This window comes from Cetorhinus maximus, chromosome 5, assembly GCF_964194155.1.
Source record: "Cetorhinus maximus chromosome 5, sCetMax3.hap1.1, whole genome shotgun sequence".
Taxonomy (NCBI): Eukaryota; Metazoa; Chordata; class Chondrichthyes; order Lamniformes; family Cetorhinidae; genus Cetorhinus; species Cetorhinus maximus.
In genome coordinates, this window is record NC_135883.1 from 166,233,178 (window position 1) to 166,245,533 (window position 12,356).

At 40.5% G+C, this 12,356-nt stretch overlaps 1 protein-coding gene across 3 annotated transcripts in view; it reads left to right on the forward strand.

Annotated features, from left to right (window-relative positions):
• soul4 (heme-binding protein soul4) overlaps positions 1-6,762 on the forward strand; it is a 69,433-nt gene extending 62,671 nt beyond the window's left edge. For all 3 annotated transcript variants that reach the window (XM_078542779.1, XM_078542781.1, XM_078542780.1), the window contains one exon: positions 6,531-6,762. In XM_078542779.1, coding sequence (XP_078398905.1) covers positions 6,531-6,705 — 175 coding nt within the window. In that variant the 3' untranslated portion in view covers positions 6,706-6,762. The remainder of the gene's footprint in view (positions 1-6,530) is intronic.
• Positions 6,763-12,356: the final 5,594 nt, after the last annotated feature.

The following is a 12,356-nucleotide window of genomic DNA, read 5'->3' on the forward strand; positions in this document are numbered from 1 at the left end:
ACTCTCAACTTATCAAAAAATGCAAATGTTAGATCTAACCTATTTTCTTGTACCTCAAACTTAACACCTCTATCCTTTTCATGTTTAAACCTCCACAGACAACGTGCCTCCTATTAATTTCTGCCCAGCTTAATTAAATCATCCACATGCAAAGACACACACCACATTTTCCACAGAATAACACAATATTCCCCAAAAATATTTTTAAAACATCCATTTCTCACAAAGTATATATGCAATTTCCCTTTTTTTGAAGTTATTACTGAATCTGCTTCCACCAGCCTTCAGGCAGACCATAACAACCCACTATGTTTAAAAGCAATTCTCATCTTCTGTCTGGTTCCTTTGCTAATTATCTTAACAGTGTGCTCTGGTTACTGTCCCACCTGCCAGTGAAAACAGTTTCCCCCTGTATCTTCTTTCTCTATTTTCTATCAGTACAACCAGTACTTCAGTTATCCTTATATAAAAGCAAAATGCTGCGGATGCTGGAAATCTGAAACAAAAACAGAAAATGCTCGAAAAACTCAGCAGGTCTGACAGCATCTGTGGAGAGAGAAAAACAAAGTTAACATTTCGAGTCCATATGACCCTTCTTCAGAGCTGAAGAGAAGTGGAAATGTGATGAAATTTATACTGTTTAAGGGGGTTGGGGCAGGTGGAGTTGGATAGAAGGCCAACGATAGGTGGAGACAAAGGAGGGATTGACAAAGGTGTCATGAAGTAAAGGACAAAGGGATTGTTAATGGTAGTGGTTAGTGCTAAAGAAGGTGCTAATAGTGGCAAAGCTAAGAAAGCAGAATGTGATTATAGCAGAACAAGGATAGCATTGTGTGAAAGAACAACATGGAACAAGTGAAAGATGGCCCTGTAGGGGATGGGGTGAGGGGAGGGGGTGGAGGTGGGGAGAAAAGAGGATAAAAAGGGATATGAAGAAAGACTCTAGGAGGAGTTTGCACCATCTGTGGCTAAATAAAGAAGCTAAAGATAGTATCAAATTGAAAGAAAAAGTGCACAATTCTGTGAAGATTATTGGTAGATCAGAAAATAGCTTGCTAGGCCATTTTAGAGGGTAGTTATGAGTCAACCACATTGCTGTGGACCTGGAGTCACATTTAGGCCAAACCAGGTAAGCTCAGATTTCCTCCACCGTCTCCCACTACAGCCCCTACAGCAAGTGATTAGAAAGTGATTCTAGGGGCATAGATTTAAAGTGATTCGTAGAAATATTAGAGGAGAGATTATGAAAAAACCTTTCACCTAGAGGGTAGTGGGGGTCTGGAACTCAGTGCCTGAAAGGGTAGTAGAGGCTGAAACCCTCAGCTCATTTAAAAGGTTTCTGGATATGGACCTCAAGTGCCGTAACCTGCAGGGCTACGGCCTAAATACTGGAAAGTGGGATTAGGCTGGATGGCTCGTTTTGCAACTGGTGCAGACACGATGGGCCAAGTGGCTTCTTTCTGTGCCGTAAACTTTCTAAATGATTAGGAAATGTTAGGATATGGCAGGTGGTATTTGCCAGGCTGACCAAATCCACAAGGGAAACTTGGCCATGCTATCACAATGATTTAGCAATTTGTATTTATTACGAGCAGGCTTGTGCACCAAAGTCAGAAGCAATGATTAAAGATCAAATTAAAACATTTGTTAACAAAAGAAGAAAAAACGTACACGCACAAGATTACAGTTACACAGTTATAGCAGTTCCCAAAATTTCTACTTAACCAGATTCCCAACCACACAACCCCTTTAAGGCAACAGCCCAAATAGATTCCAAATTTATAAAGTCATCCAGCAATATTACCACAAGCACTCACTGGACAATGGACTTCCAAAGGCTTTTAATACAACTTTGGTTACTGGAACAGCAAACTTCTGCAGGGTGGCTAGAGGCTTCTTTCCCAAGTCTGTTTCACATAATCACCTTTCAAGATCTCACACAGCCACCCCTCACACGGCCTTCCATCCTTCCTTAAATATATTTCTCCCTTTTTGAGCTGTAAATCCCATTGTTTCAACTTACCTTTAAAAGTTACTTTTCCCAGAATATAAATAAATCTTTCATGTTATCATTATGGCCAGCATTTTTGGGAAAAATCAACATAATAACCTTGCCTTATTTATCTTGCTAGTTGTAAACATTTTCCATGTCCCTTTGAAAATCTAACACCTCCACTTACCAAAAAATGCAAATTTAATTCACACCGTCTCTGCTGAGAGCTTACCCTAGTTTACTCATCTCCATTTCAAATGCCTGTTTTGCACCTTACTTCTTTGATAATTTAAACCTTGCAGTCTAACCATCTCTAGTTTAATTAAATTAGCCACACACACACACACACACACACACACAAGCCTGCTTTAAAGTATCCCACAGTAATATTAGGACAAATATAGTTCCTTGACAGAAGGCAAATGGAGTATTGTCATTTACTGATGGGGGAATAGAATATAAAAATAGGGAAATGTTGCTACAACTGGTGCTGTGTACAGTTTTGGTCTCCTTACCTAAGAAAGGATAAAATTGCATTAGAAGCAATTCAGAAAAGGTTCACTTGACTGATTCCTGGGCTGAAGAGCTTATCTTATGAGGAAAGGTTAAACAGGTTGGGCTTATACCCATTGGAATTTAGAAGAAAGACTTGAACTTATTTGAAACATATAAGATTCTAAGGGGCCACATTCAAATCAGTCATGATCTTATCAAAAGGCGGAGCAGGTTCGAGGGGCTGAATGGCCTAGTCCTGCTCCTAATTTGTAAGTTCGTATGTTGCTGCTCTTAACTCATTGTCTCCCAGGACCATAAAACTGTGAACATTGTCTCCTTGAATGTTTCTTTCTTGCTTTAATCTGGGAAGAAAACCTAACTTTATAGTGGCCTAATCACGAGTTCCTGATTTACCTAAATTTTCTTTATTTTTAATTTAACAATTCTGCATTGTGGGTCTCAGTCCATCATCTTCATGTCTCAATTAAAACATAACAAAGGAAGTGGAATGGGAAGAGCTGCAATTCTGACTTGAAAAGAATAGCTGAAGAAAAATGTTGTGGGTTTCATCAATTACAGATTCATTGCTGCCACTTACAGATTGCACCATCACAAGACATTAGTGGATTAGGAAAAATGTAATTTTCTCTTGAAAAATGTTGTGGTTTGAAAATGGTACCATGAACATAATTGCTACAAATTTACATAAATGAAAATGAATGAACTTTGCATTAAAAGCTACTTTTAGTGTCTGATTTATATTTAAATATTCTCTCAAAAGTTTACCTAAAACTAACAGACATGTGGCAACCCTAAAGCTAATACCTTCACCATCCAATGCCTTGTGGGATACCATTCGGTAGGTCTTAATGAAGTCTTTGTCTTTAATAGGTTAACTGTATGTATACATTAACCTCAAGAACTATGACAGTAAAGGGTTCAAGCTAGGAGCTGTCTCCATGCTTGCTTGTGCACACAGCTGTACAGGCTAGACTGGCCCCTAGATGTGGATCATGTGTTCATTGTCTAAGACCTTTCTGCCGTAGTGCACCGGGGGCTGTATGGCTCACAATAAATGTATGCATTGTATACATGCATACTATTTATTCATGTATAGTATATATGAATAAATACATATTTATTTATAGAAATTATAATTGTATTGAAGCACCTCAGAGTGCAACATGATGTATGTTGATAACTCCAATGCCATTGCACTGTCTGACTGTCTGTAATAACCATATTGAAATGACTGTAATATTCATTGATTGTGTTGAAGCACCTCGTGATCCATGTGTAAAAGTTAAAATCTGATTGCACTTTTTGTGATGGCGATTTAGAAATGTGTTGTAATGTTTTTTCAGATATTCTATGAATAAAGTATATTTTTTGGAAATAAACATGTTCTCTTACATCACTGTGTGGGCGATACTGTACTTAGTACCACATTAACCCAAATGTGCCAGACCCTTATATGACTCCTTCCCTCAAGTCTTTCTCCAATGTATTTCAAGTTATTCTAGTTTACCCCATGTACTTATTGCTATTACTACCCATCTCCCCCTTCAAGTCTCTGAGTTCATAGGTTCAGGCAGTCTGAAGGCCTTATGACTCTTACATATCTTGTTTGCACTACTGTCAGAGGAATGATAGGCTCTGTAATTGCTGGTAAACTCTTGTTGATTTGGAGGTTGTTCTGGCATCTGAGTATTTTTTTATCCTCTTTTTCCATTCTTTGTAAATGAACTGCGCTTTGTCAGTATAGCAGTTGCGCAGATAGGTGATTGTTGTACTCAGTCCCATGTTAACCCTATATGTGCCAGACCCTTATACTACAGAAAGAACCCTGCAATGATATGACCATGTGTAATTTGTAAATTTGAATTGAAATTTTTTTGCAAAAATTGTTCCTTGTACAAACAAAATAATAGTGTAATTAATGACAGGAATAGACAACATTTCGATAAAGATTTGAGGAGAGATAAAAAAACTCACCTTCAGGTTCAACGGTCTTCATTCCTCAGATGAAGTTTTTTCTAATTCATTCATGAGATGTGGATGTCGCTGATAAGGCCAGCATTTATTGCCCATCCCTGATTTTCCTTGAGGAGGTGGTTGTGAACTGCCTTATTGAACCACTGCAGTCTCTATGGTGTAGTTACAATTCTATTAGACAGAGCTTTCCAGGATGTTAACTCGGCAATGATGAAGGAATGGCGATACAGTTCCAAGTCAGAATGGTGCATGACCTGGAGGGGAACCTGTAGATGGTGGGTGTTTTACCCATGCATCTGCTGCCCTTATCCTTCTAAGCGATAAAGGTTGCAGGCTTGGAAGGGGCTGGAGAAGTCTTAGTGAGTGCTGCAGTGCTTCTTGAAGATGGTACATACTGTAGCCAATGTGCATTGGTAGTGGAGAGAGTGAATGTTTAAGTTGGTGGATGGGGTGTCAATCAAGCAGGCTGTTTTGTCCTTGGTGGTGTTGAGCTTCTTGAGTGTTGGAGCTTCACTCATCCAGGCAAGTGGAGAGTATTCCATCACACTCCTGTCTTGTAGATGGCAGACAGGCTTTGTAGAGTCAGGAAGTGAAATACTCACCGCAGAATTCCTAACCTCTGACCTGCTTTTGTGGCTGGACCAGTTCAGTTTATGGGTCAATGGTGACCCCCCCAGGATATTGTTGGTGGGGAATTCAGTGATGGTAATGCCATTGAATGTCAAAGGAAAATGGTTAAATTCTATCTTGCTGGTGATAGTCATTGTCTGGTAGTTGTGTAAAGTGAATGTTACTTGCCACTTAACAGCCCACGATAAATGTTGTCCAGGTCTTGTTACATGCAGGCATGGGCAGCTTTGTCATCTGAGAAGTTGTGAATGAAGCTGAATACAGTGTAATCATCAGTGAACATCCCCACTTCTGAAGGAAGGAAGGTCACTGATGAAGCAGTTGAAGATGGTTGGGCCTTGTAGCTCCTGCAGCAATGTTCTGGGGCTGAGATGATTGGCCTTCAACAACCACAACCATTTTCCTTTGTGCTAAGCATGATTACACCCAGTGGAGAGTTTTCTCCCTTATTCCCACTGACTTCAATTTTATTAAGGCTCTTTGATGTTAAAGGCAGTCACTTTTACCTCACCTTGGAATTCTGCTCTTTGGTCCATGTATTGAGGGGTCTGGAGCCGAATGGTCCTGGCAGAACCCAAACTGAGCTTCGTTATTGGTGAGCAAATGTTGCTAGATAACGCATTGATACCTTATATTACTTTGTTAATGATTGAGAATAGGCTGATGAGATGGCTGGATTGGATTTGTCTTGTTCACTGTCACTGGGTCAAAATCCTGGAACTCCTTCCCTAACAGCACTGGGTGTACCTAGACCACATGGGCTGCAGTGGTTCAAAAGGCAGCTCACCGCCACCTTCTCAAGGGCAAATAGGGATGGGCAACAAATGCTGGCCTAGCCAGTGACGGCCGCATCCTGTGAAAGAGTATAAGAAAGATGTTAAAGGTATAATATAAATACGAGTTGTTGGTATTGTTGTACGAGAGGGGAAATGACAATGTATGACCCACTGTACCACCCAATCTGCAAGAGGAAACAACATTTTGTAATCAAAATTAAAAGCAGAAAATACAAGAAATACTCAGTAGGTCAGGCAGCATCTGTATAGGGTGAAACAGAGTTAACATTTCAGGTTGATGACCTTTCATCAGAACTTATTTTGACATTTTGTAACTATCTGGTTCCAGAGATTAAAGGACATGGTGTAACTCAATTTTGATTCCTTTTAAGAAAAAGTCCTAAGGAAAGAAGTTGTTTTATTAATACCCTCCACCTCGCTGATGCCTGGCTTGCAGTTAGCTGCCTCTTCTGTGAGCTAAGCCAAGATGAGTAATCCACTATTTATGTCTGAAAAGCTGTGTTCTACCACTTCATGATACTGTCTACTGGATACGTGCCACCATTGTTCTGTTTAAATAAAACATTTTATAAATGCTCCTCCAAACACTATTTTGATTCAAATTATATTTTCTGTTTTAGGGGTTTCCGTGGATCAACCACTGAGCAGATCATAATGCGGGAGATTGAGACACTGTCAGAGTTACTGGGTTCCACACATGCCTACTTGAGGGATACTTATATTGTGGCCACATATGAAAATCCTTCTGTCCCTCATCGAAGGAATGAAATTTGGTTTATTCGTCATTCTCAATGATGTTGTTTGGTCTCAATCAATGCAAAGATAAACACAAGTCATTTATATTTGAAACAATCATAAGATTTACAGCAGTCTGTACAAAGCTTAGCTGTTACTTGTGTCTTTTGATACTTTGCTTTTTGGTATTCTGCATTTGTACCTTTGTAAATTAAGGGACCCCTTTTTCTTCCCTTTTCCTTTTAGTAACTTATTGGTCTCCCTTATATTTTAGATTTTTTTTTTGCTAATGGGCTGGCTGAGAGAGAGTTGGCAATCCAGGTTTACCTTCCTTTCACCTAATGAGGGCAAATCACCTAAAGTGACTCACAACTAATTGAACCGTGGCCAGCTACAAAAGGAAAAGATCAGTTTTTATTCCTTTGCAATTCAACCAATAGGGGTTTTATTGCCTATTTGATGTCAGCAATGCATGTGGTATTCCTTCTACTGGTACTTTATAACAACAACTTACTTTTATATAATACCTTTAATGTATTAAAACATCTCAAGATGCTTCACAGGAGTGCAATCTAACAAAATTTTACACAGGGGACCAAAAGCTTAGTCAAAGAGATAGAAGCATCTTAAAGAAGGAGAAATAGAAATGTTATGGGGAAAAAAACTAGAGATTAGGGTTTATACAGCTGAAGGCATGGAAGGAAATTGGGAATGCACAAGAGGCCAGAATTGATGACACCAAGATAGGTAGGAAAGTAAGTTGTCAAGAGGAGGTAAAGTGTTTACAAAGGGATACAGATAGGTTAAGTGAGTGGACAAAAATTTGGCGGATGAAGTGTAATATGGGAAAATACAAACTTGTCTACTTTGGCAGGAAGAATAGAAAAGCCGTATTCTATTTAAATGGAGAGAGATAGGAAAACTCGGTGGTACAGAGGGATTTGGGTACCCTCGTACTTTTTAAAAATTCTTTCACGGCATGTGGGCATCGCTGGCTAGGCCAGCATTTATTGCTGATCCCTAATAGCCCTCGAGAAGGTGGTGGTGAGCTGCCTTCTTGAACCGCTGCAGTCCATGTGGTGTAAGTTTACCCACAGTGCTATTAGGGAGGGAGTTCCAGGATTTTGACCCAGCGACATCACAAAAAATTATTATGCAAGTACAGCAAGTAATTAGGAAAATAAATGGAATGTTGTAGTTTACTGCAAGGGGAATGGAATATATAAGTAGGCAAGTTTTAATGCAGGGCCACATTTAGGTGAGACCACATCTGGAGAACTGTGTACAGTTTTGATCTCCTTATTTGAAAAAGGGTATAATTGCGTTAGAAACAGTTCAGAAAGGGTTCACTTGACTCATTCTGGGTTGAGGGGGTTATCTTATGAAGAAGGGTTGATCAGGTTGGGTCTATGCCCATTGGAGTTCAGAAGAATGAGAGGTGATTCAATTGAAACATATAAGATCTTGAGGGTGGATACTAGTAGGATATTCCCTGTTGTGAGGAAGCTAGAACTAGGGGGCACAGCTTAAGAATAAGAGGTCTCCCTTTTAAGACAAAGATGTGGAGAATTTTTTTCTCTGAGGGTCAATAGCCTGGTGATTGAATCTATTCAAGACTGAGTTAGGTCGATTTTTGATCGACAATGGAGTCAAGGATTATGGGGGCAGTCAGGAAAGTGAAGTTGAGACCACAACTAGATTAGCCATGATCTTATCGAATGGCAGAGTTGGCTCAAAGGGTTGACTGGCCTCCTCCAGCTCCTAAGTCCAATTTTCCTAGGAAGGAATGCAGAGTTCTTGGAAGTCTGGTAGCAGTTACAGGGATAGGGAGAGGCAAGGTGGGGAGGGGCAAGGTGACCTGATGAAAAGTCACAGACCTGAGATTTTAACACTTTCTCTCTGAGTATTTCTAGTATTTCATATTTATTTAAATCCTGCGTTTGTTAGTTTCTGAAAATGAACTATATTATTATGATTAGAAACTAGTGTGCAAGTTATAGACTTAAGATCAGATGATCAAATACTCCATTATACATTTGGGAACAATTTCATTCCTGGCAGGTCAAGTCGGGAATACATTACACTCCTATGAACAGTCCTAGGCCCATCACGCTCTTGGCAAGCGGTGTCTGCATATTGATTATTCCCAGATGAGGAGTTTTGGGACCAGTTAAATTGGTTAATTAAATACTTATTCTCTGCTCATTTGAAAGAGCAAGAGATAACTATTTGGAAATTTATATTGTAGCATTTTTAATGGTTTGATGATTAGGGAGTGCACTTAAATGACAGACTACTTAAGCACCTCAGGCAGTTTTTTTCTTCCTGGACTGGATTATGGCCAGCATTTCCAATTAATAACCTTTGACTTTTGACACTTAACTGAGTAACTTTCTGTAAAGCAAATAGAAATTTAAGAAAAACTTGTAGATATGTGTATTGTGGTACATGGTATGTTGAAGATTACAACTATCTTGTTACCTGCCTTTGTCTTAATACTGCTGATTTTCTTCTTTGTCCCTCTCTTTCTCTTCTATTTCTCCCCTCCTCTTTCTTTTTACTTCGCTTTCTATTCTTTCCTACTGCCTGTTACTACTTTAGCTTGGGGAGTGGTATGGCGTGGCGGGCAAAGGAATCAATTATGGCTGCAGGCTACATTTGGATGAGAGTTGCAACAAGTTGTAGCTCCCTCTTCATTCTCTTCCCCAACTCTCATTTTCCTACTATGTGCCACCCTCTCCCATCACCACCATCTTTCCATTTGAACTACCTGCTCAATCCATTTAACCACCTCTCCCCCTTGATCCAGTTACTCAACTCACCTTTGGCCTCCATCCACTCTATTCCCCACAATATACCCACAATGTTTTCCTTATTCCCCATCTTCTATTTCAGTCTATTTCCCTTAGATTGTGTTTGCATCCAAAATTCATTTTTGAAGTTGTTAGAATAAGTTTAAAAAAAAAAATCTCATGTCTTTCTCTATGCCATCCTCTCCCTCTCACAGATGTCATAGAATCATAAAGGCATGGAAAGAGGCCATTTAGCCAATCAAGTCCATGCCGGCTCTCTGTAGAATAATCCAGTCAGTCCCATTCCCGCTGCTTTATCCCCATAGCCCTGCAAGTTTATTTCCCACAAAGTGGGCCGGGGACAGTGATCATTGTATCATTAGGTTTAGGCTGGCTATGGAAAAAGACACAGAACAACCCAGAGTAAGAATAATTAACTGGTGGAAAACCAACTTCAGTGGGGTAAGAACAGATCTAAGCCAAATAAACTGGAGTCAAATGTTGACAGGAAAAAAAATAGCTGATCAATAGGCTACCCTTCAAAGAAGAGATAGTTTGGGCACAGTCAAGGTATATGCTCTTGAAAAGGAAAGTATGGCAAACAAATTGAGAGCTCCCTGACTGACAAAAGAGATAGAAATTAAGATAAAGAAGAAAAAGTGTGCTTATGACAGAATCCCAAAGTCTTCTATCGGCATACAAATAGTAAAAAGGTGGTAAAGGGAGGAGTAGGGCTGATTAGGGACCAAAAAGGGGATTTACGCATGGAGGCAGAGGGCAGAGCTGAGGTATTAACTGGATACTTTGCATCTGCCTTTACTAAGGAGGAAGATGCTATCCAGGTCATGGTGAAAAAGGAGATAATTCAGAAGGGTTTAAAGTTGACAAGGAGGAGGTATTGGATAGGCTTTCTGTACTTAAAGTAGATAAAGCACCATGACCAGATGAGATGCATCCAAGGATACTGAGGGAAGTGAGAGTGGAAATTGCGGAGGCATTGACCATAATTTTTCAGTCTTCCTTAGACTCAGGGATGGCACCAGAACACTGGAGAATTGCAAACATTAGGTCCTTGTTCTAAAACAGATGAGCCCAGCAACTACAGGACCGTCAGTTTAACTTCGGTGGTGGGGAAACTTCTAGAAACAATAATTAGGGACAAAATTAATAGTCACATGGACAAATGCGGGTTAGTTAAGGAAAATCAACATGGATTTCTTCAGGGAAAATAATTTTTAATTACCTTGCTGGAGTTTTTTGAATAGGTAACAGAGAGACTTGATGAGGGCAATGCTATTGATGTGGTGTACATAGACTTCCAAAAGGCAGTTGGTACAGTACCATAGAACAGACCTGTGAGCAAAGTTATAGCTCATGGAATAGAAGGCACAGTAGCACCATAGACAAGAAATTGCCCGAGTGACAGTAAACAGAGAGTAGTGGTTAATGGATATTTTTTGGGCTGGGGGAAGGTTTGTAGGGGAGTTCCCCAGAGGTCAGTGTTGGGACAATTGCTTTTTCTGATATCTATTAAAGACCTAGACCTTGGTGTACAGGGCACAATTTCAAAATTTGCAGATGATATGAAACTTGGAAGCATTGTGAACTGTGAGGAGAATAGTGTAGAACTTCAAAAAACATAGAGAAGTTGGTGGAATTGGCGGACAGGTGGCAGGTGAAGTTCAAAGTGGAGAAATGTGAAGTGATTCATTTTGGTAGGAAGAACATAGAGAATATAAAATAATTGGCACAATTTATAAGGGGTTGCAGGAGGAGAGGGATCTGGATACATATGTATATCCTGGGGGTTAACCAGAAATTGAACTGGACTAGCCCTATAAATACTGTGGCTACAAGAGCAGATCAGAGGCTAGAAATCCTGGGGTGAGTAACTCACCTCCTGACTCCCAAAGCCTGCCACCATCAACAAGGTACAAGTCAGGAGTGTGATGGAATACTCCCCATTTGCCTGGATGAGTGCAGCTGCCACAACACTCAAGAAGCTTGACACCGTCCAGGACAAAGCAGCCCACTTAATTGGCACCCCATCCACAAACATTCACTCCTTCCAAACTCACGACCCCTACCTAGATGGACAAGGGCAGCAGATAGATGGGAACACCACCACCTGGATGTTCCCCTCCAAGCCACTGACAATCCTGATTTGTAAATATATTGCTGTTCCTTCACTGTCGCTGGGTCAAAATCCCTCCCTAACAGCACTGTGGGTGTACCTACATATGGACTGCAGCGGTTCAAGAAGGCAGCTCAGAACCACCTTCTCAAGGGCAATTAGGCATGGGCAATATTGAACGAATAAAGAAGTCATTGAAGGTGACAGAACAGTTTGAGAGAGCCATTTAAAAAGCATACAGTATCTCAGGCCTTATTAATAGGGGCATAGAGTATAAGAGCAGTGACATTATGTTGAACTCGAAACGATGCTAGTTCGGCTTCACCTGGAATATTGCATCCAGTTCTGGGCTCTGCACTATTTTGCTAGCCTATCTTCAGAGCGCGCTGCAGCAGTAGAGGCTACAAGGGAAAGGAATCACTGGTAAGTAGTGGGTAAGGTATTTACTACTTTAATCGCTTATAGTTTAAGGTCTTTTTGTGGTTTACAGTTTGTATACTCTACAGTAACGAGGATCAGGAAAGTAGGGCCCTAGAGTAATTGACTTAAAAGGTTTCATTTAAAGGGATAAGTCATGGCAGGAGCGCTCAAAGCCATGGTGTGCTCCATGTGGGAAGCCGGGGACATTTCCAGTGCCCGGGACCAGCATGTGTGCAGGAAGTGTGCCCTGCTGCAGCTCCTGGAAGCTCGGGTTTCAGAGCTGGAATGGCGGCTGGGGACACTGTGGAGCATCTGCGAGTCTGAGAGCATCGTGGATAGCACGTTTAGAGAGGTGGTCACACCAC